Genomic DNA, 21,421 nt, shown 5'->3' on the forward strand with positions numbered 1-21,421 from the left:
CCTTGGGGGGGGGGGTGTGCTAACGCTAATGACCCGGGACCCGGCTCCCAGGTCATTTGGGGGGGCGCCGCTTATACACTTACCAAGCTTCGGTGACACGGTGCTTGCAGCCACGCACGCTAAAGCCGCTCACACCCGAAAGCGATCGGCGGCCATAGTAACACTGTAATACCGGGTGACGTTACCCAAAAGCGACCGGCGGCCATAATGACTGTGGGGCTAGAAAAAAATGGAATACAGATAAAAGGGCGCAATAAATACTTACTTATAACTTTAGTGTTTAGTTGTAAGTATTCATTGCGCCCTTTTATCTGTATTCCATTTTTTTCTAGCTGTACAATTTGAAGTTCAGTACTGGCCCACCGGGAAATGGCCCAATGCCCAATGCCTGGAGACCCAGCACCCCCTATAGGGATCTGGTTTCACACTCTGCACTTGTTATTATACATATGTTACATTATAATGCACAGGCTATGGTATATTTTCTACAGCGCATTATGTTATTCTGATACATTATCATACATGCAGTAGAATGTATTTTTTCTATATCTTCATCAGGGATCCCAGACCATGCACTCTCTTGTGGTTATTCAATGTAGTGGCTGGCCACACTCCCTCTGGAGAATGTCCACAACCCTAAACATGGGCCCCAACCACTGCATTACCCCGGTGGACCCCTCATGCCTTAGTCTGGGAACCACTGTGTGCATTGCTATCATTTTAAGTGATTTATCACATTAGTGGACTGACTGGACCCAGCATGCCTCCCGCAGCACAGTGCTTCCACCAGACAGACACACACATCTTATAATTGCAGCTCCACTAATGGTGTGTACACATGGGGCGATATGCCGTGAGATGCGAGTCCCGATGCGATCAGATCGTATCGGGACTCGCATCGCACGGCATGCATGGAGGGGCACAATTTAGACTATATAGTGCAGATCTGCACTATAGTGTCTTGGCTGCCCTCTCTATTTGGCTGGCGATTTGCGCTCACACCCAGAGCGCGCATCGGAAGCGCATCGGGCTTGCAAGCCCTAAAAAAGCATGCGATTTGCATGCAATATGGCTTCCGATGTCCACTATATCGGCAACATTAGAAGCCATATCTCACCGTGTGTACACACCATTACTCATCCTTGTATTACTACACTTACTGCATTACTACACTGGGCCATTGTGCGCACTGTAGACCACTGCCTGCTTTTACTGAAATTGTCACTAAATAAATTTGTCACTGCTGAGCTCCATTTTATTATAGATTTCATACACTATAACCTGCATCAATATCCATTCAGCGGTTCCTTGTGAAAACATTTTTTTGTTGTTGTTGTGCATTCAATAATGCAATTTATCGCATGCCTCTTATGATAAAAAAAAAAAGACAATCGGGCGGGATCGCATGATCGAATGTGATTGCATCGAATGCAGACAAAAACACACCAGATTATTGGACAGATCTTGAAAAATGTAAATAGAGGGCTGGGTCAGCTGGGTCATTTGGGGGATATATATAATCAGGCAGCCATTTTAAACTCCTGTTTGCTTTGTGACTAGAGAGGTTTGGTTTATATCTGCTGCTCGTTCCACATTGCTAGCTACCGTGCCCTGCTTTGTTCTGCTTGTTTCTATACTGCTGTGTGTATAGATGGATTCTGCTCGCTATGTGCTACTCTGTGCTCAAGGTGAGGGAAGATTGGGAGAGGGTCCAGCAAAGGAGGAGAGAGAGGTTTTGCTGGACAAGGGTCTGGTTACTTCAAAGGCCTAATCGGTCCTACATGCCCCTCTTGGCTCATTTCCACAACAACAACCTGGGTGATTTCCGCAACTTCCTGCGCATGGATGATGACACCTTCCAGGAGTTGCTGGGTCTGGTGACCCACTTTATTGAGAAGCTGGAGACCAGATGTGGGTTCCTATCTCTGCTCAGGAGAGGCCCATGGCTACCCTGCGGTACGTGGCTACTGGGCAGTCATTTGAGGAGGCTTTAGGACACATCATACCTGAAACCTGCAAGACTGTTATCAAGGTGCTTCAGTAAAAGTACTGTAAGGTAAGAGAATTACACCACACATTGCTTGTCATTTTAAAAATGTTTTATTTTAAAACTGCATTTTGTAGAAAAAAATCACTTTCTTATAAATATGTGGCCAACATGGCTGAACTTTAGCAAACCAAATAACAGATATGGTGCATTCTACTACTATGACGTTGAGTGGCCCGCAGATATGGGCACACATGCAGCTTGGGGTAGGAAGATGTGTCCCCGGTACCATCAACCGGTCCCTAGCAGCATGTGTGTATTGTGCCCCATGTAGCGTGGACACTCAACGCCATAGTAGCAGAATGCGGCACATCAGCTGCAATATATTAGGACATGCATACATTTGTGAACCAAAAAATAGATATCTTAAAATAAATTAGCTTTTTAAAAATATACGGCCAACATGGCCAAACTTCTGCAAACTTTACAATAATGTAACTTTAAATCTGGTGCAGTATGATCGACTGTGTTAAAATCACCCTACATTTAGGAGCCTTGTCTCCTCAACCTCCTGCTGATTCCCATCTGACATCAATGAGGTATAAATTGCGGAGGAGACGGTGGATGTAAGGCTGGCTTGGGAAGGGTAGTTGAATTGAAGAGACTGCAGAGTGGTGGAAGGGCGGATGGGTGGGGGTTGACCGTAAATGGAAGGGTGGTTGTTTTGAGAAGGGAGTTGTGCATAACTGGAATAGTAGGTGGGCTGCTGATAAGGGTGGGTACTGGAGGAAGGGTAGGTGGCGGGTGGTGAGCTGTAGGTAAAAGGGACACGATGAGCAGATGTTTAAGGTTGTGGCCCATGAACATTCCAATCTGGTGTCACTTGTCCCGTGAGTGTCTTGTACAAAACCTATGACGCCAAGCGCTGGCACTCTGTTGCTGGCAAAGTTTACGCATGGTTTTGACAACATACAAAGCAGTCATCAAATTCATCCAGTTATTGGAGCAGTTGTGAACTTGTCTTCAAGAGTAGCGGGTCTTCCACAAATTTTGTTTTCCGTGGCTTCCTCCTGGCACCCTTTTGTGGTGGAGATCTTGATTCCTTGACTAGTATGTCTTGTAGATCAGGGGTACGGCTGTGTTCTTCAGGTTTCTGTAGTAAGTCTTGTGACTGTAATGGGGAAAAAAAAAACAGTTATTTAATTTTAAAACATTTTCTTTTTTTTTACAGTTCCCTAGAAGCGTGGAAGAATGGCAAGCCATACCATAGGAATTTGAAAGTCGCAGGAATTTCCCAAACTGTGACAGGGCCATAGATGGGAAACATGTGCAAGCCCACCAACACTGGGTCAGACTATTTTAATTAATAGGGCTACTTTAGCGTTGTTCTCATTGCGGTGGTCAGCGCAAACTATGAGTTTATTTTCCTGGATGTTGGGAAAAATGGACGATGCTCAGATGGTGGGTCATTAAGGAATACTCGTTTCTATGATAGGCTCACCACCAACTCCATTCATCTGCCACCTGCTGAGCAGACACAGAATGACCTGTGATTTGTTTTTGTGGCAGACAAGGCCTGCACACTGCACAAACACATAATGAAGCCCTACCCGCAAAGAGTCCTGAACCACGATAGGCCCCTATTCAATTACCACCTTTCTAGGGACCATCGGATGCTGAGAATGCATTTGGCATTCTCAGCAACCGGTTCAGGACCTTCCACCGACCCATCAACATGAGGCTGGACAAAATTTACTATGCTGTATATTGCACAACATGCTCCGAAGCAAGGCCACCAGTAGAATTCCTTTGCTCCCAGCAGGGCCAGAAGACCTGAACCAGCCAGTGAATCTAGTACAGATTTCCTCGCTGTCGGCTCCTACAGTAACCTTACGTGGCACTGCAAGGGCCAAACAGGTCCTGGAAAGCCGATGATAAACATAAAAAAAAAACCTTTCCTCCTCGGACTCTGCCTTCATGACTAAGGATTCCTTTCTCTAGGATAAAATGTAGTTTCTTGAAATACTACAGCGGCGGTACGGTAGACCTGTACTGGCCACCGACCTCTTGGACCCCTCGATGTTGCGGATCTCTTTTACAAAGACTGTCCATATATTGCCAATTATTTGGCGCACTCAGGACACCAAGGCAGCAAAGTAGGTTTGCTTGGAGTACTCCATCAGGTGGTTATAGGCAGCCTCCCGCTTCTGCTTGTCACTATAGTCCAGGGATGACATTAGCCAGAGACACTCCTGCTCCCGGTACAGACTAATAAAGCCGTATAAAAAATATAGACTCTCATGTGACATCTGCAGAAATAAAAAAAGACAATAAACATGTTAAAATTTGCATTGTTCTTGTTAAATAAAGTTTGTTTTCTAGTTACTGAGGTGAATTTGGTGAAAAGTGTTTTTGTTAATACATTGACGTGCAGGGTGCTGTGACTTAATGGTGTGCAGTGCAGTGGGGTAGCATAATGGTGTGCAGTGGGCCTGCATAATGGTGCGCACTGGGCCAGCATAATGGTGTACAGTGAGCATAATGGTGGACAGGGTGCGGCCAGCAGCTTGCAGTGGGGCAAAATAATGGTACAGTATGCAGGGTTCTGCAGCATAATGGTGTGTAGTATGCAGTGAGGCAGCATAATGGTGGACAGGGCATGGCTAGCAGCTTGCAATGGGGCAGCATTATGATGGGCAGTGGTGATTAAACAGCATAATAATCATTGGTGGCCAGTGGTGTAGCCTGCCTACCTGTTGTTTTGTTTGGGCTTCTAGCCTCCTCTCCAGTCATGTGCACAGTAGGGATGGCCATTGATCATCGACTATTAGAAATCATTGATTGTTTATGGCCGATGTCGAATAGATTTGCCATCGATGGGGGAGAACCAGATGGTTTCCCACCATCGATGTCAAGCTTAAACAAAGAGTTTTGTTTTTGCAATTTACCCAAAGTTGTCGGGACACGGAGCATAGCTCTACCCACAAAGCCCTGCCCCGTATTTCGAATGGCCCACAGGCCAATAAGATAAAATGGATGACCATCGATATGTAAAAACATTGATGTTATCCATTGAATAGTTATACACTATCAATGGGCAGTTGCACTTTTGTCATCGATGGCAAAGGCAACAATGGCCATCCCTAGTGCACAGTGGGTGGAAGAGGATCTGGCCAGAATTGACCAGAAATCTTCAGGAAGGTGCGGGGCGATACTCTATAGCTTGCTTAGGCTTCAGGTCGTGGGGGGAGGAGGAGGCACCCAGGGATGTGATGGGGAGCACACCACATCACAAGTATTGCAGGTGGTCTCCGTCACCACGTTGCGATGTAAGTCGCATATGTTAGTACATATGTGCTAGGATCGCTGCGGTGGGGCGTCAATGTATTTTAATATATCCCACCCTCAATCTGTATCCAAATCGTGTTACATGCATCTAAAAAACATATTCAAAATATGACCCTATCTGACACAAGACACTACTAAATCTCCTATCCATGCACTCATTCTATCCCGCACTGACTACTGCAATAGTCTCCTAACTGGTCTTCCCAAGAACAGACTCTACAGCAATCCATTCTAAATGCTGCTGCTAGGCTGATCTTCCTAGCAAGATGCTCATCGTCTGCTGATCCGCTCTGCCAGTCCCTTCATTGGTTGCCTGTATCTTACCGTATTCAATATAAAATACTTCTACTCACATATATAAAGCTATTAACCAAACTGCACCAGCATATATCTCTTTACTTATCACTAGAGACAGGATTATATGCATTTGCATATTTTGCCCATTCTCACTGGTTATTGCATATTTTACCTAAAATCTAGTGATGGTGCATATTTTAGGCCCCGTCCTCTTCCCACCCGCGAGTTACAGCACTGCTTTGCCCTGCTGCTGCTGGCCAGGTAGTGGTACAGTGTGCATGCAGGGGCAATATGTCCACAGTGTGGGAAACCTTGGATGTACACTGACACTGTTCTAGGCTGCCAATCCATGTTGATAAAAGTCAGTTGGGCGGATGCCATTACGGAGCTCCTGAACCTTTGCCTGCCCCTGGCCTGGGACTTTACACCAAGAGACAGACTTCAGCAGCAGAGGAGGTGGGCGGAAGGGTTGTGACATCATGCAGCGCAGAGGAAATGCCGTGTCACAGTGAATATGCAGCGCAGGGAGGAAGCCTTCCAATGCGCCGCCCTCACACACTATGCTCATATTTGGTCCATCGGTGCTGGAGATGAGGGTCTGTGTAGTTGATGCAAGATGAGCTTTGGACGCTGCAGTATGCTGTAGCAGCCAGGAAGAAAAAAAATCCTGTGTACAGCACTAAACATCTGCAGGTGCTGTGGGCCTATTTTTGAGGTTTATTTGCAACTAATTGTATCCTGATTTTTAAATAAATAAGTTAAAAATTACTTTATTTATTTAATGTAGCATATTTTAACACTTTTTATGCATATTTTATGTATTTTTCATGCATATTTGCATGCATATTTCAAGCTTTTTATGTTGCATATAATCCTGTCTCTACTTATCACAAAATAACTACCACTCCGCTCTGCACAAGATCTACGTCTCTTCTGCACGGATCACTAGCTCCCATTCACTATTACAGGTCTTTCATCGGGCTGCTCCCATCCTATGGAATGTCCTTCCATGCAGGGCTGGCACCACCACTAGGCAGCCTTAGGCATTTGCCTAAGGGTGCTGGCCGCTGGAGGGTGGCAGTTTGGAGCTGGTCCCCCCCATGCCGCATCACCATCAAGCCGCCCCACCCCACCATCAAGCCGCGACCCTCATCACCTGGCAAGCTCCCTCCCCCCCCCCCCCGGAACGTCACGGCACCGGACCCGGCACGCCCCCCCCGGGGAGCGTTGCGGCGGCCAGCGCCTCATTGCATGGCAAGCCCCCTCCTGGAATGTCATGGCACCATGCGCCGCATTGCTGGACCCGGCAAGCCAACCCCTCCCTGGGGAGTGTCGCGGCAACGGCCAGCATCGCACGGCACTACCCTCCCTGGAGTGGGTAAGTGATTGAGCGCCAGAGCGCCCCCCCTCCCCTCCCCGTCTGGGGCACTCCGGTACCTAGCACCAGTCCTCGAGAGCTACCAACAGTTCATGTTTTTCAAACCACCTGTGGATCTGTAGACTCTGTCAGTTACGCCGTGTACACACGGCAGCGATATGGGCTATAATCGCTGGAAATATGGTCGCTGGCGACCATATTGCCAGTGATGGGAGTGTGCCCCCGCCGGGTGCGCGCTCCCGTTTTTACCCCCATTCGAATCGCTGGTCTCCTCTGCGGCTCCCCCGGCAGAGGTTCCTTTTCAGACACTGGAGCAATATATTGCTAGCAATATATTGCTGAGCAATATATTTCCCCCCGTGTGTACGCACCGTAAGGGATGAATGCAGCATGTTTGAAAATCTGAGTTAGTAATTACAACACCTGTGCACCAGCTAGTTGGTTTGGAAAATGTGAACTGTTGGTTTGGCCACCCCTGGTCTAGAGGGATGGTAGGTTCATTGTATAGCATAGTTTAGTATCTGTATTCATAGAGCTGGGGTTCTACATTTGAGCTATCCTTGGACCTCTCTGTGTAGAGTTTGCATGTTATCCATGTTATATGTGAGTTTCCTCTGATTGCTAGGTTCTCCTTCCACACATTTGGGACAAAAAAAAAGTGAAAAACCCATGTTAACCTTTTGACTGTCGACCTAATGCTTGTGTCGATCTTCGAACCATGTTGACCTTAAGCATGTCGACCTATTTCAGGTGTTGACCTTCAATGGTTGAACCAATGTCGACCTTCAGTTGGTATATAGAACAAATGTGAGTGACGCTGGTGTTTCAGTGGATATTTTGAGCATCTCTCACAGAGACGTTGGCACTAAGGGTTAATTCATTTAAGCATAATGTAAGCATCAGGTTGGCGGATGTGAATGATACTTTTTGTCTGTACAGTGCTGTCTAATACAACTACAGTAAATACATAGAAGTACTAATAATATTTGTCATACCATAACAGGCACAGGGGAGAGCACCAAATTGGACAGTGGGTTTTGAAGAATTTGATCTAAACAATGACTTCTCACTTGATGTTTCAGTTGAGTGCGATAACAGAGTCAGTGAAACAGTGAATTTTGTTGCGCAGTTGGCACCAGGTAATTATTTATTCCATTATATACCTGAAAGATGGTCATTTTTTCCACTACTGTGTTCTTTGATTTTGAAATATGTTCCTATAGCATCCGTCTCATGAGTTACAGATTTTTTTTAGGCTGGGGCCACACAGTGGTCAAGCAGGTCCTGTGCAATGGGACCTGCGGTCATACATAGCGTTTTGGCCAGATCCGGCAGAACAGGATCCGACCAGTGCCAACTAGATGTCAAGTAGAAGACAGTGTGGCAAAGCGACACTGGGTGAACACTTACATTCAAATGTATGTGTTCTCCATGAAATCCAGTCATCCTGCCATCCTGTTCAACCGCAGCATGCTGCAGTTGGATCCAGTGGCTGTGGCCCCGTTGCCCTGCTACATGTGTGGATGTTGAACGGGACCTGCTTGACCGCTATGTGTGGCCCCAGCCTTAGTGTGCAGATGATACTGTCTATGGCTGGGGTAGCCAACCCTAGTCCTCGAGAGCTACCAACAGTGCATGTTTTGCAGGTCTCCTCACAGAATCACAAGTGAGCTAATTAGCTCCATCTGTGTATCTTTTAAAATATGTCAGTGATTAATGAGTGCAGCTGTGCAGCAGCTAGGTTGTCTGGAAAATGTGAACTGTTGGTAGCTCTCGAGGGCTAGGGTTGGCTACCACTGGTCTATGGTATAATGCTTAATCCATTATTGTCAGGAAACTCTATAATTAGAAGTGGAGTAGTTTAAGGGCGGGATGTACCAAGCAGTGGTGATACGTCCTGCCCCCAATCGCACCGATGCTCATCACATGTGTTCTAACATATGCGATGAGCAACGCAAAGTGCAGCTCTCCCAATAAGAGCTGACCTTTGCGATCCCCGTCAATACTTGGATTTCCTCGTTTATGACGGGGTAGTTCAAATGCACGAGAAGCTGGCGGCCGCTGTGCATGGTGGGAGGGATCTGTGTCGGAACCCTCAAACAGCAGCATGCAAAGAGAAGCCCATTTGCTTCTTTGGGGTAACGCCAGCTAGCCCCCGCAGCGGAGCCCCAATGAGAGGGCTTAATGCATTTCACAATGTGGTAAAAACCCATAAAACTGTGTTTTTACCACATTTTTTGTTTAGTACATCCCGCCCTACATGCAGTACTAAAAGAGTGTATTCCAAGATCGGTTGCATTAACAGGGCAGCAGTTCAGGCATCCAAGGTTAAAAGTCAAATGAAGAATCATACAGTGCCAAAGAGTAAAAACCAGAAGGATAATATTCATTATTATTTATATAGTGCTCTGTCTCCAAAGGGACTCAAAGCACTTAACAAAAGGCCACCACCGGCACAATTGACCAGCGCCGTCAAACGTGCCCCCCACCATAATGCCCACCACCAAGCAATACAACCACCATTGCAAAATGTAGCATTGGCCGAAGCGCAAATCAAGCAGAGCTTACAGACTACCAGCCAATCAGGCAGTGATGGTTCCTGATTGGCTGCTGGATCACAAGCTCCAATTGGCTCGTGAGGCAGTGTCACACTTGGAATGTACCCCGGCATCCTCTAGCTCTAGTTATTACTATTCAGCTTTATATCGGCACAGCTACTGCCCCAAAGAGAGTGCCCATTACTGATGTGTCCAAGGAGGCCAGGTATGAGCAGCGCCTGCAGCGGGGACAATGAGAGGGAGTGTAGCTTAAATTGAGAAAATATTTGTGTGAAGGATAAGTTAGCGCTTCACTTAGGGATCAGCCTGTCTGGAAATGCTGAGACCTACCCCTAGACCTCTTGCAATATTCAGTAACAAAATTATATGGCGATACCCAGAAAATGGGTGCTCCCTTTTTTTTGGACACACAGGGGCACATATAAATTTAAATACTCCCCTCTGTCTTTTGTATTCATATTCTCACAGTGATTTCTCAAGATAATGATGGTTTCAGATGATCCATTTTGTCACGGTGAATATGTGAAAATGAAAACACAGGTATAGATGCAATGGGGGAATCTGGCTATGGGCACAATACTTCATATAAAAGTGAGAGATCCACAAGATGCGTACCAAACTCACATGAGTATTATAATGACATGCAGAAAGGTATCTTTTGCAAATGATAGACAGCGTGCCGGTACTCACTGTGCATGTCGAAGTGAGATGTCCATAAAGGTTTCTTTACTCCAGAAAAAGATTTTTATTGGTATTTAAAAAAAAAAAAAAAAGCTTAAAATAGGTTGTGGTCTCAGTATAGGCAAGAGGTTGATACGGTCCTCACCGAAGGGATCAATGATCCGGATCTGGTCCAAACGGGAACAAACTCACCTACCCAAAACTGTAACCTCTTCCACTGGTGACACACTGAATCAGATCAAAATGTTTCGAGATTTATAATCTCTTCCTCAGGATCCATATTCAGTGTGCTTAAGATGACTTTTTATATATATAATGACTCCTCCTCCATGCCTCTTGTTTCCAAAACCGGAAGTGCCTGCTCCATTATTATATTATCCCCAAATATTGTTAATATGGTCCACAATAACTTCAAGAGATGTGTCCCCAACTCACACATAATACACATCTTTAATAGAACTCCCATCTTAGTAAATCTACCCCTTTGGAGTTTATAAAAACCTTTGTACACATTTTTATGATACAGGACTAACAGCTCTAATTCCAAAGCACAACACTTTACCAATATATGCATATATACAGTATCATATCTTGTTAGGAGGAAGCAGAAAAACGGTACTTGTATACTATCACAGCTCCGATCGCATGCCATCGCATGCCATATGTAATGGCATGCGATGCGATTTTACCGAGTTTTAATGCATTTGTGAGAAAATCGCATGTGATCGCATGCGATGCGATGCCATTTTTCACAAAAATCATGGACATGTGTTCAAATCATGTAAAATGCACCCCAAATGGCATTTTTCACACTGTATCACCCCCACTATCAACGCCAACCCGAAGTGTGGCGAGCGGCGGCGGTACGCGTCCTACGACCTTTTCATACCCCCACTATCCACGTCGGCGTGGAGTTGAGAATAGAAAGTGTGGCGAGCGCAGCGAGCCACCGAGCCCGAAGCGTGGCGAGCGCAGCGAGCCCCGAGAGGGGACGCGGATACCTTCACAGGTATCCGTGTGCCCTCGCGGGCTTCACAGGTATCCGCGTCCCCTCGCGGGGCTCGCTGCGCTCGCCACGCTTCGGGCTCGGTGGCTCGCTGCGCTCGCCACACTTTCTATTCTCAACTCCACGCCGACGTGGATAGTGGGGGTATGAAAAGGTCGTAGGACGCGTACCGCCGCCGCTCGCCACGCTTCGGGTTGGCGTTGATAGTGGGGGTGATACAGTGTGAAAAGTGACATTTGGGGTGCATTTTACATGATTTGAACACATGTCCATGTTTTTTGTGAAAAATGGCATCGCATCGCATCGCATACGATCACATGCAATCGCATGCAATGCGATTTTTCCCTGTACGATGCCCATCGTGGGAGCCGTGATAGTATACAAGTACCAGAAAAACATTAAAAAAAGAATATTTTGTTGTATAAAACACTAATTCGTATATTGATATAATAAACGGATTTAACTTGATTTTTAATTGCTCATGTTGTTTGACAGGCTACAGTATGACTTCAGTGGAAAATTTCAGCTGTGTCTGGTATTATATGAAATATGTGGAATGCAATTGGACGATTGTACACGAACCACCTAACACTGACATCTACGTTGTTTATTGGTTGGTAAAAATGTCTTATATTTCATAACAGTTTACCATAAATTAGAACATAATTGGGTATTTGCCCTAATATTTACATTACTCCAGATTCAACTTCATGATGGTCCCTGTGGTTGGACTGTAGACATGACTCCCAAATGTCTAGTCCTAGTTTACTTCTAAAAATAGGGAAATACTGAACAAAAGGTGTAAACATGCCTAATCTTAAATCTATATTTACCTTCATACATATATAATGACTCTTGGCCCACTGTCATGCATTGAGCACTTTGGGGGAAATTTACTAACAAAAATTCATGGGAAAAAATCTTATTTTCATACGAAAATACGATTTTTTTTTGGCGTATACGTATTTTTGGCATTTACTATGCCAAATATACGAATTTTCATATCCTTATTGATGGGACTTTCGTATTTGTATTTACAAATACGAATGAATACACCATTGAAAGAATACGACAGAAATCACCATTCAAAAGGAGCCGAGAAAGCCAGCTCCTGATTGGCCGCTAGGTGCCCAATAGAATCATTCAGAGGAGAGGCGCGGAAGATGAAACATCTCTGCGCCTCTCCTCAGTCCGATGCGGGGAGCTGCCGGAATCGCCGGCATGTGACAGAAGACCAGGACTACGTCGGATCAAGAGGACAGATCTTCACAGGATGACCTGGGTGAGTTGGATTTCCTTCCACAGGTCCCCCATGGATTTCTTCGGATCCAGGATTCCAGACTCTTCAGCCCTGGAGCCCAGGACTCTGCAGCCCTGGTGCCCCGAACCCAGGGACCTACTGATGGGCTCAAGATAGGTAAGTATCAGTTGTGTGTGCTTTGGATGTATTAAAGTTTTATTTTTATTGTGTCTGTGTGTGTATTTATTTGACTATTTTTAATACTGTGGAACTACAAGTGCCAGCGGGCCCTTTAATGCCCCGCATGCTGGGACTTGTGGTTCTCCAAGTCCCAGCTTGCGGGGGGAGGCTTGCTGGGACTCATAGTTCCACAGTATTAAACAATAGGTTATTCTTTCTTTTTACACTGCAATCAGCTTGATGCCCACCGCCCAGGGGCATCGAGGACAGCACCAGGCTTCAGCCTGGTCAGGTAAGTCCTGGAGGGGGGGGGACCCCTTTATTGGGGGGGTCCCCACTCCCCCAGCACCCCTGGCCAGGCTGACTGGTCAGTGGGAATGAATGTTCAATACAACACCAGTCTCCCATGGAGTGAAGGGATTGGGTGCAGATATTCACTGCTGTGTTAGGGACTGATGCGTTTCCCGCCTGCGTGTCTCGGCATTTTTTCTCACAGATCAGGTGGAGCAGATCCTATGTATACCACAAGACAACAAGATGTGGATCTCCACAGCGCTACCTCCGGAAGTGTTCTTGATCCCCTAAAAGTATGTGGGTGGAGAGAAGAAATCTCAAATTGTACGGGAAAAATAAAACAACACAAATTTTCTGATTAATATAGGTCTGTAAACTAAATTCCACCAGTTCCGGATCTCAGAGTGACTCACCTAGTCAAGCTAGGAGATGTTCCCATAACGGTTTCTTTATAGACTGTCAACATTTGTATACAAAAATGAGAACTCACCAGAAGGCAATGCCCTATTTTCATCCAAAGGTTTCTTTTTATTTTCTCATCCAAAAAGACAGGACCATATGGATCATCCAAAACAGCGACTTTAATTCCTTAAAAGCAGGACATTCACCCTCCCACCGCACAAGAACGTTCCTCTCCCACCCGGAATGGAAGAGATAAAGTCCAAGTCGTGTAGATGACAGCACACAAGTGGATAGGGGGTCAGTCCAGAGTTAAAATATTCCTTAAAACACCAACGCGTTTCGAACTAATAAAGTTCTTCCTCAGGGTGTAGAGTATAAATACAAAGTGCACCCGGTGGGGTATTTATACCTGACCAGTCCTGGTCTTTGCTAAAACATGGCATCAATGGTAAAAATCATTATGTATAAAACCACAAAATTCCCAGCTATCCCAGAAGTATGTTTGACAGCAGGGGAATAAGTAGCGATGAAAGAGGAATAAGTACAGGAGAGAGTCTGAAACCAACCTGCTCCTTGGAAAATCGGACCAGAGTGAAGATCACCTGACTCTCTGGCTATTCCTACACAGGAAACTCCTCCCTACTCCCTAATTGGCTATAGCCGCAGCATCATAGCCTAAACACAAACCACAACCAAAGTGCAGGCATCTCAGACTCCTTCGGTAGTTTATGTTACCTCCAGCTTATTCAGCCATCGGTTTTCTTTATGTATAAAACCACAAAATTCCCAGCTATTCATATTCTAATATAATCATCCACATATACATAATTACAAACAACATATAAAGACACATATTCATTCACATATAATTTAATCAAAACCTGTATAAAAGCTTAATTCGCCGTTGCCGTATAATCCACTTCATGTATTGTCCACACAGACTGCAGATCGCTGTGTCCGGGAGGTTTGCACATCATTTCCGGGTCCGGCTTCTGGTCATATGGAACGCAACTTGCGTTCCAGGCGTTCCGACATCACTTCCGGTATGATGTAGTTCCGGTCTTTGAGCCGCAAGTGGTGTGTGTGTATTACATTCATCTGACCCGCACAATAGATCCCATATAGACATGTGGATCTTCATAGGGGATATCTTTCACCGTTTTATATTTCAAAAGGATTGTCCCACAGTGTTATCCATATGGACATACAAACATAGACAGAAAAGAAAGAATTAGAAATTTGTTCCATCACGAAAATACGTTCAAGCATAGATATTTCTAGGCAGACAGTGACATGTAGTGGACATTTTCAAGAATAGCAGGAGTCTGAAAATTTAGTTAGTAGATTTCACAAAAAACACTTGAGCTCGAAATCTACATTCAAACCCATGGGTGCTAATGTCTTTAGCTCATAGATGAGCTTCATTTCTGTTTGGGACGGTCTTAGCTCTCTATCATTTTTCCTCCAGTTTGCTTGGACCACCCTAATGCCACAAAAAGATGTTAGGTGGCTGGGGTCACTACCGTGTACATTTTTGAAGTGAGTGACACATTATGGGTCTCTACTCCCTTTCTAATATTTCTGACATGCTCCGCTAAGCGGATTTTGAGGGCTCGGGTGGTTTTGCCCACATACTGTTTTTCACAGGAACAGGTCAGCAAATATATACAAAATTTAGGGCCTTATTCTGATCTGAGCTCAGTACAAATTTGTTCTTAAAATGGGCAAAACCATGTGCACTGCAGGTGGAGCAGATGTAACCTGTGCAAAGAGAATTAAATTTGGGTGGGGTGTGCTGAAACTGAAATCTAAATTGCAGTGTAAAAATAATGCAGCCAGTATTCTCTCTATACATGTTACATCTGCCCCACCTGCAGTGCACATGGTTTTGCCCATTTTAAGAACAAATTTGTACTGAGCTCAGATCAGAATAAGGCCCTTAGTGTCGCATGTAACAAAATCTCTCACTTCAAATGTCTTGCCTATTTGATTTGTACGTTGTCAATTTAGTGTCATTAGATCTACAGATCCTACAAATACTACAATTCCCACACCTGTGGAATCCTTTGGTTTTTATATGGTTCCCAATCTTAGGGGTATTGATAGCACTCCTTACCACCATATTTTTTATATTATCTGCTTTCTTGTAAATAAATTTAGGGGTGGGGCCTATATGCTTTTTTAGGAGCGGATCACTACTGAGGATTTTCCAGTGTTTTGTAAATATTTTCTCAATTTGTTTGTGTTGGGAGTTGTATTTAGTTATGAAGGGAACCCCTCTATATCCCTCTTTTTTTCTTTGATCTGGTTTTCTTGATGACTTCTGTCCGATCTAGGTGCTCTCCTTCCTCTAGAGCAGTGGTGGCCAACCCGTGGTTCTTGAGCCTCATGCAGCTCTCCCCCTTGTAAAGTGAGGCTCCTGCTCCCACTGCTGCCCGCCGCCCACCGTCTGTCCCAGTCCCCCCTGCTGCCGGTTCCCTGAATCCCTTCTCCTTCTGAGGGGAGGAGAGCACGCATCGCGCATTTCTCCTACCCCTTACTGTGCATCCTTGTGACTGGGCCGTCCGCCAATCAGAGCTCGCGGGCCAGGAGCCAGTCAGGAGCCGGCCAGCGAGCTTTGATTGGTGGACAGCCCAGTCACAGGGAAGTGAGGAGGAAGTAGACGCATGGTGTGCTGTGCTCTCCTCCCATCAGTGACATGACAGGAGGACTTCAGGGGGACACCAGACTGTTCTCTCCCCGCCCGGCAGCAGCAGCAACAATGCTGGGAAATTTGCACTGTGGCAGCATAGCAGTTTGTGGCACTGTGGGGGCATACCAGCTTTCTGGCACCATAGGGGCATACCCGGCACCGTGTGGTGCATACCTGGAACCGTGGGGGCATATGTGTATCTGGCACTATTGGAGGCATATTTGTATCACACCCACCCAAGGGGTCAAATTAAACTACGCCCCTTTTATTTGGCGCATATGCCTTCGGCGCGCGCATGATGGCGGCTCTTTAGCTTGACTACCAATATTTTTCGGCTCTTTACCTCTGACCGGTTGGCCACCCCTGCTCTAGAGCCTTCTCCACCAATGTTGGATCGTATCCTTTTGATATGAACTGTTCCTTCATAATGCTTGCTTGCTCCTTGTAGACCTCCACATCGGTACAGTTTCTACGAATCCTAAAGAATTGGCTCTTCGGGACTCCCTGTTTCCAGTTAGTATGGTGGTTGCTGTCAAATGGGATGTAGGAGTTACAATCGGTACTTTTTGTATAACCCCTGGTATATAGCCCGAAGAGCCAATTCTTTAGGATTCGTAGAAACTGTACCGATGTGGAGGTCTACAAGGAGCAAGCAAGCATTATGAAGGAACAGTTCATATCAAAAGGATACGATCCAACATTGGTGGAGAAGGCTCTAGAGGAAGGAGAGCACCTAGAACGGACAGAAGTCATCATGAAAACCAGATCAAAGAAAAAAGAGGGATATAGAGGGGTTCCCTTCATAACTAAATACAACTCCCAACACAAACAAATTGAGAAAATATTTACAAAACACTGGAAAATCCTCAGTAGTGATCCGCTCCTAAAAAAGCATATAGGCCCCACCCCTAAATTTATTTACAAGAAAGCAGATAATATAAAAAATATGGTGGTAAGGAGTGCTATCAATACCCCTAAGATTGGGAACCATATAAAAACCATAGGATTCCACAGGTGTGGGAATTGTAGTATTTGTAGGATCGGGATGCAGTTAAAATCCCGGCGGTCGGGATCCCGGCGTTTAGAATCCCGACACCGGAATCCCGACCGCCGAAATGCCGACACATTCTCCCTCCTGGGGTGTCCACGACACCCCTGGAGGGAGAATAAATTAGTGTGCCGAGCGTAGCAAGGCACCGGGCCCGCTGCGTGGCGAGCGCAGCGAGCCCGCAAGGGGGGGCGATCCACGTCCCCCCTTGTCGGCATTTCGGCTGTCGGGATTCCGGCGTCGGGATTCTGAACGCCGGGATCCCGACCGCCGGGATTCAATACTGAATCCGTAGGATCTGTAGATCTAAAGACACTAAATTGACCACATAAAAATCAAATCAAACAGACAAGACATTTGAAGTGAGAGATTTTGTTACATGCGACACTAAATTTTGTATATATTTGCTGACCTGTTCCTGTGAAAAACAGTATGTGGGCATAACCACCCGAGCCCTCAAAATCCGCTTAGCGGAGCATGTCAGAAATATTAGAAAGGGAGTAGAGACCCATAATGTGTCACTTCACTTCAAAAATGTACACGGTAGTGACCCCAGCCACATAACATCTTTTTGTGGCATTAGGGTGGTCCAAGCAAACTGGAGGAAAAATGATAGAGAGCTAAGACCGTCCCAAACAGAAATGAAGCTCATCTATGAGCTAAAGACATTAGCACCCAGGGGTTTGAATGTAGATTTCGAGCTCAAGTGTGAAATCTACTAACTAAATTTTCAGACTCCTGCTATTCTTGAAAATGTCCACTACATGTCACTGTCTGCCTAGAAATATCTATGCTTGAACGTATTTTCGTGATGGAACAAATTTCTAATTCTTTCTTTTCTGTCTATGTTTGTATGTCCATCAGGATAACACTGTGGGACAATCCTTTTGAAATATAAAACGGTGGAAGATATCCCCTATGAAGATCCACATGTCTATATGGGATCTATTGTGCGGGTCAGATGAACGTAATACACACACACCACTTGCGGCTCAAAGACCGGAACTACGTCATACCGGAAGTGATGTCAGAACGCCTGGAACGCAAGTTGCGTTCCATATGACCAGAAGCCGGACCCGGAAATGATGTGCAAACCTCCCGGACACGGCGATCTGCAGTCTGTGTGGAAAATACATGAAGTGGATTATACGGCAACGGCGAATTAAGCTTTTATACAGGTTTTGATTAAATTATGTGAATGAATATGTGTATTTATATGTTGTTTGTTATAATGTATATGTGGATGATTATCTTAGAATATGAATCGCTGGGAATTTTGTGGTTTTATACATAATGATTTTTACCATTGATGCCATGTTTTAGCAAAGACCGGGACTGGTCAGGTATAAATACCCCACCGGGTGCACTTTGTATTTATACTCTACACCCTGAGGAAGAACTTTATTAGTTCGAAACGCGTTGGTGTTTTAAGGAATATTTTAACTCTGGACTGACCCCCTATCCACTTGTGTGCTGTCATCTACACGACTTGGACTTTATCTCTTCCATTCCGGGTGGGAGAGGAACGTTCTTGTGCGGTGGGAGGGTGAATGTCCTGCTTCTAAGGAATTAAAGTCGCTGTTTTGGATGATCCATATGGTCCTGTCTTTTTGGATGAGAAAATAAAAAGAAACCTTTGGATGAAAATAGGGCATTGCCTTCTGGTGAGTTCTCATTTTTGTATACAAATGTTGACAGTCTATAAAGAAACCGTTATGGGAACATCTCCTAGCTTGACTAGGTGAGTCACTCTGAGATCCGGAACTGGTGGAATTTAGTTTACAGACCTATATTAATCAGAAAATTTGTGTTCTATTTTTCCCGTACAATTGGAGATTTCTTCTCTCCACCCCTATGTGTGTGTGTGTGTGTGTGTGTGTGTGTGTGTGTGTGTGTGTAGGCCAATAGTGACCCCTGTGTGTAGGGTTGCCACCTCTCCTGGATTCTCACGTTTTGGGTGGCAACCCTCCCGGAGGCTTTTCCAGTCTCTCTGATCCGATACGCGGTCCCGTGCGCATCGGATCAGATCCAGATGTCGGATGGTCTGCACATAAGATTAATCATGTGCAGCCGTCTGGGGGAGCATTAGGAGCAGGCTGGCAGTGGGGACCTGTCCGGGGAGCGACAGGAGCAGTTAGTGGTCCGGGGAGCGGCACGAGATGTAGGGAGCGGGGACTGCGGCGCAGTGCAGACTCAGAGCAGAGAGACCGGGGGCGCGGCGGGAGAGTAGAAAGAAATCCTGTTCAAAAGACTGGGCGGCCGCTGATTGGCTGGGAACTCAGCCAATCAGCAGCCGCCCAGTCTTTTGAATAGGATTGTTTCTATTATCCCGCTGCTCTGCGGTCCCCACGGCGAGCGGGAGAATAGAAACCAAGTGCGGACTCCGGGAGTCTCCCTGATACTATTCCCAGTGTCCCCTCTGTCCCAATTTGGCACAGGGTCTGTCCCTCCTAATGGGTATATGTGTGGAGAAGGGAGTGCAGGTACGAGTTGCAGGGGGGTGTCCTGTGGTGTCGGAGAGGTCAAGGGAAGGTAATGCCAGGCACAGCTGGGGTCTGCCTGGGGTGAGTGGTGGTATGGTACCTGTTGTCTGGAGACAGTTGCAGGCTCCTGCCTGTCACTATGTTCCTCCTTTTCTGCTGCTGCAGCGTTGCCGCACTCAGTCCCCCTCCGATGGTGTACTGATGGGTCGCACTGTGGAGACCGATGCCTCCTGTCAATCACCGCCGGGTACTCGGCAGGCGTCTCTTTGCTGCGGGCGGGCGCAGTCTCCTCTCCCAAGTGCAGCTCAGCTGCCGCTCGACACAGCCCCTGCTGCTGAGTGTCTCCCCGGGCTCCACGCTGTTTTCATTCATCCCCACTTTTCATGGCCGTGTCCTCACGCGACAATATGAAACGTAAGTGTTCCTGGTACGCAGCTCCTTCTACCAAATTCCGTAGCGTTATCTCCTTTAGGACGGTAAGAACGCCTGTGGAACAGACGTCGGTTGGAATAAAACCGGCTTCCCTTAACCGGTACACTACCGGGGCCAGTCACGTTAGCTGCCTCAGCACCCTTCTCTCCTTCCACCACATCAAATTCCACCATCTCGCCATCTGCACACAGGGGTCAGTGGAAAACTACACACACACATACTCACTCACAGGGGACAGTGCCAGACTACACACACATATATACACACACACACAGAGCACAGTACCAGACTTCTTACACAGTGCCAGACTACACACACACACCATACTTGCCTACTTTTAAAAACTAGATTCAGGGAGATTATAGTTGATATTTCTTGATAAGAAAATGAGCGCAATTGTCATGAAAATCAATAAATTTATTAATACAGTAATAAAATATAAAAAAAAACTATAAATTTCTGAATAGAAATAGAAGGTGATCACAATGACATCTGTGGGACACTTATGCAAATTCATACATTATTAATTCCAACAGTAGTTACATCCATAAATTGCAATACTATCAATATGCACATATATGGGGATTGGAATTTCCGATTGCGTATGAGTAGGCTCAGATTTAGAAAAGCATGGATATACAGAGTCCCAGTATAATAATAAGCAGCCAGCAGTACCATAAACGTACCATCGGCAATCTTTATGCCATAACACTTTAATAACTTATCTAAACTTATCTAACTTAACACTACAAATAAAGAGACAGACACAAGTGCTGGCGTTTCAAATAATGAATGTCAAATTTATTAATTGACAACTATATATATTAATCTATAGAAGAGGGTGGCGGCCCTAAAGAACGGTCATAGAGAAAAGAGGGGTAAGATGACATCACACCATTCACACATCATTGGTGTTCAACTCTCCCACGCTACCCACTCGGGCAAGTGGTGCATCCCACCCCTGTCCAAGGGGCATGGGCTACAAGCGTATCATTGACGGGAGAGCGCACCCCACTATCCTCATAACACTTCATTTGAACAAGGACCGTTCTTTACCGCCACAAGCCAAGCCTTAGGCTGCAGCACCGCCACCCTAAACGCTCAGCACTTACTAAACAACAACACATCAACTAAAACCTCTAAACAAATCGTCCAGGAATATGGCCATTCCCTCAGGACTCAGATGGACACCGTCCGGCCTATACAGGGAACCCCGCTTATAGGTGATGGAGTCATGCCTGATGACCCCTCCCCTATTAGCCAACAGGTATCGCTGCACCGCAGCATTGACCTTCCTCCGTGCGCTATCCAAGCGGGGCCCTGACCTAGCATTCCTCCAGACTCGCCTAGGAATCATTGAGGACCAAATCAGTTGGCAGCAAGGGAGCGCCTGAG

The 21,421-nt window shown here is 45.9% G+C and overlaps 1 protein-coding gene across 1 annotated transcript in view; it reads left to right on the top strand.

Annotated features, from left to right (window-relative positions):
• The window catches only part of LOC146035864 (interleukin-13 receptor subunit alpha-1-like), a 96,785-nt gene that overhangs the window by 26,075 nt on the left and 49,289 nt on the right, over positions 1 to 21,421 (top strand). Inside the window, exons 3-4 of the mRNA XM_083159551.1 lie at positions 8,014 to 8,149; positions 11,751 to 11,868. Of these exons, the coding sequence (XP_083015677.1) occupies positions 8,014 to 8,149; positions 11,751 to 11,868 (254 nt within the window). The remainder of the gene's footprint in view (positions 1 to 8,013; positions 8,150 to 11,750; positions 11,869 to 21,421) is intronic.

Source organism: Crinia signifera, chromosome 9, assembly GCF_055691185.1.
Source record: "Crinia signifera chromosome 9, ASM5569118v1, whole genome shotgun sequence".
Lineage (NCBI taxonomy): Eukaryota > Metazoa > Chordata > Amphibia > Anura > Myobatrachidae > Crinia > Crinia signifera.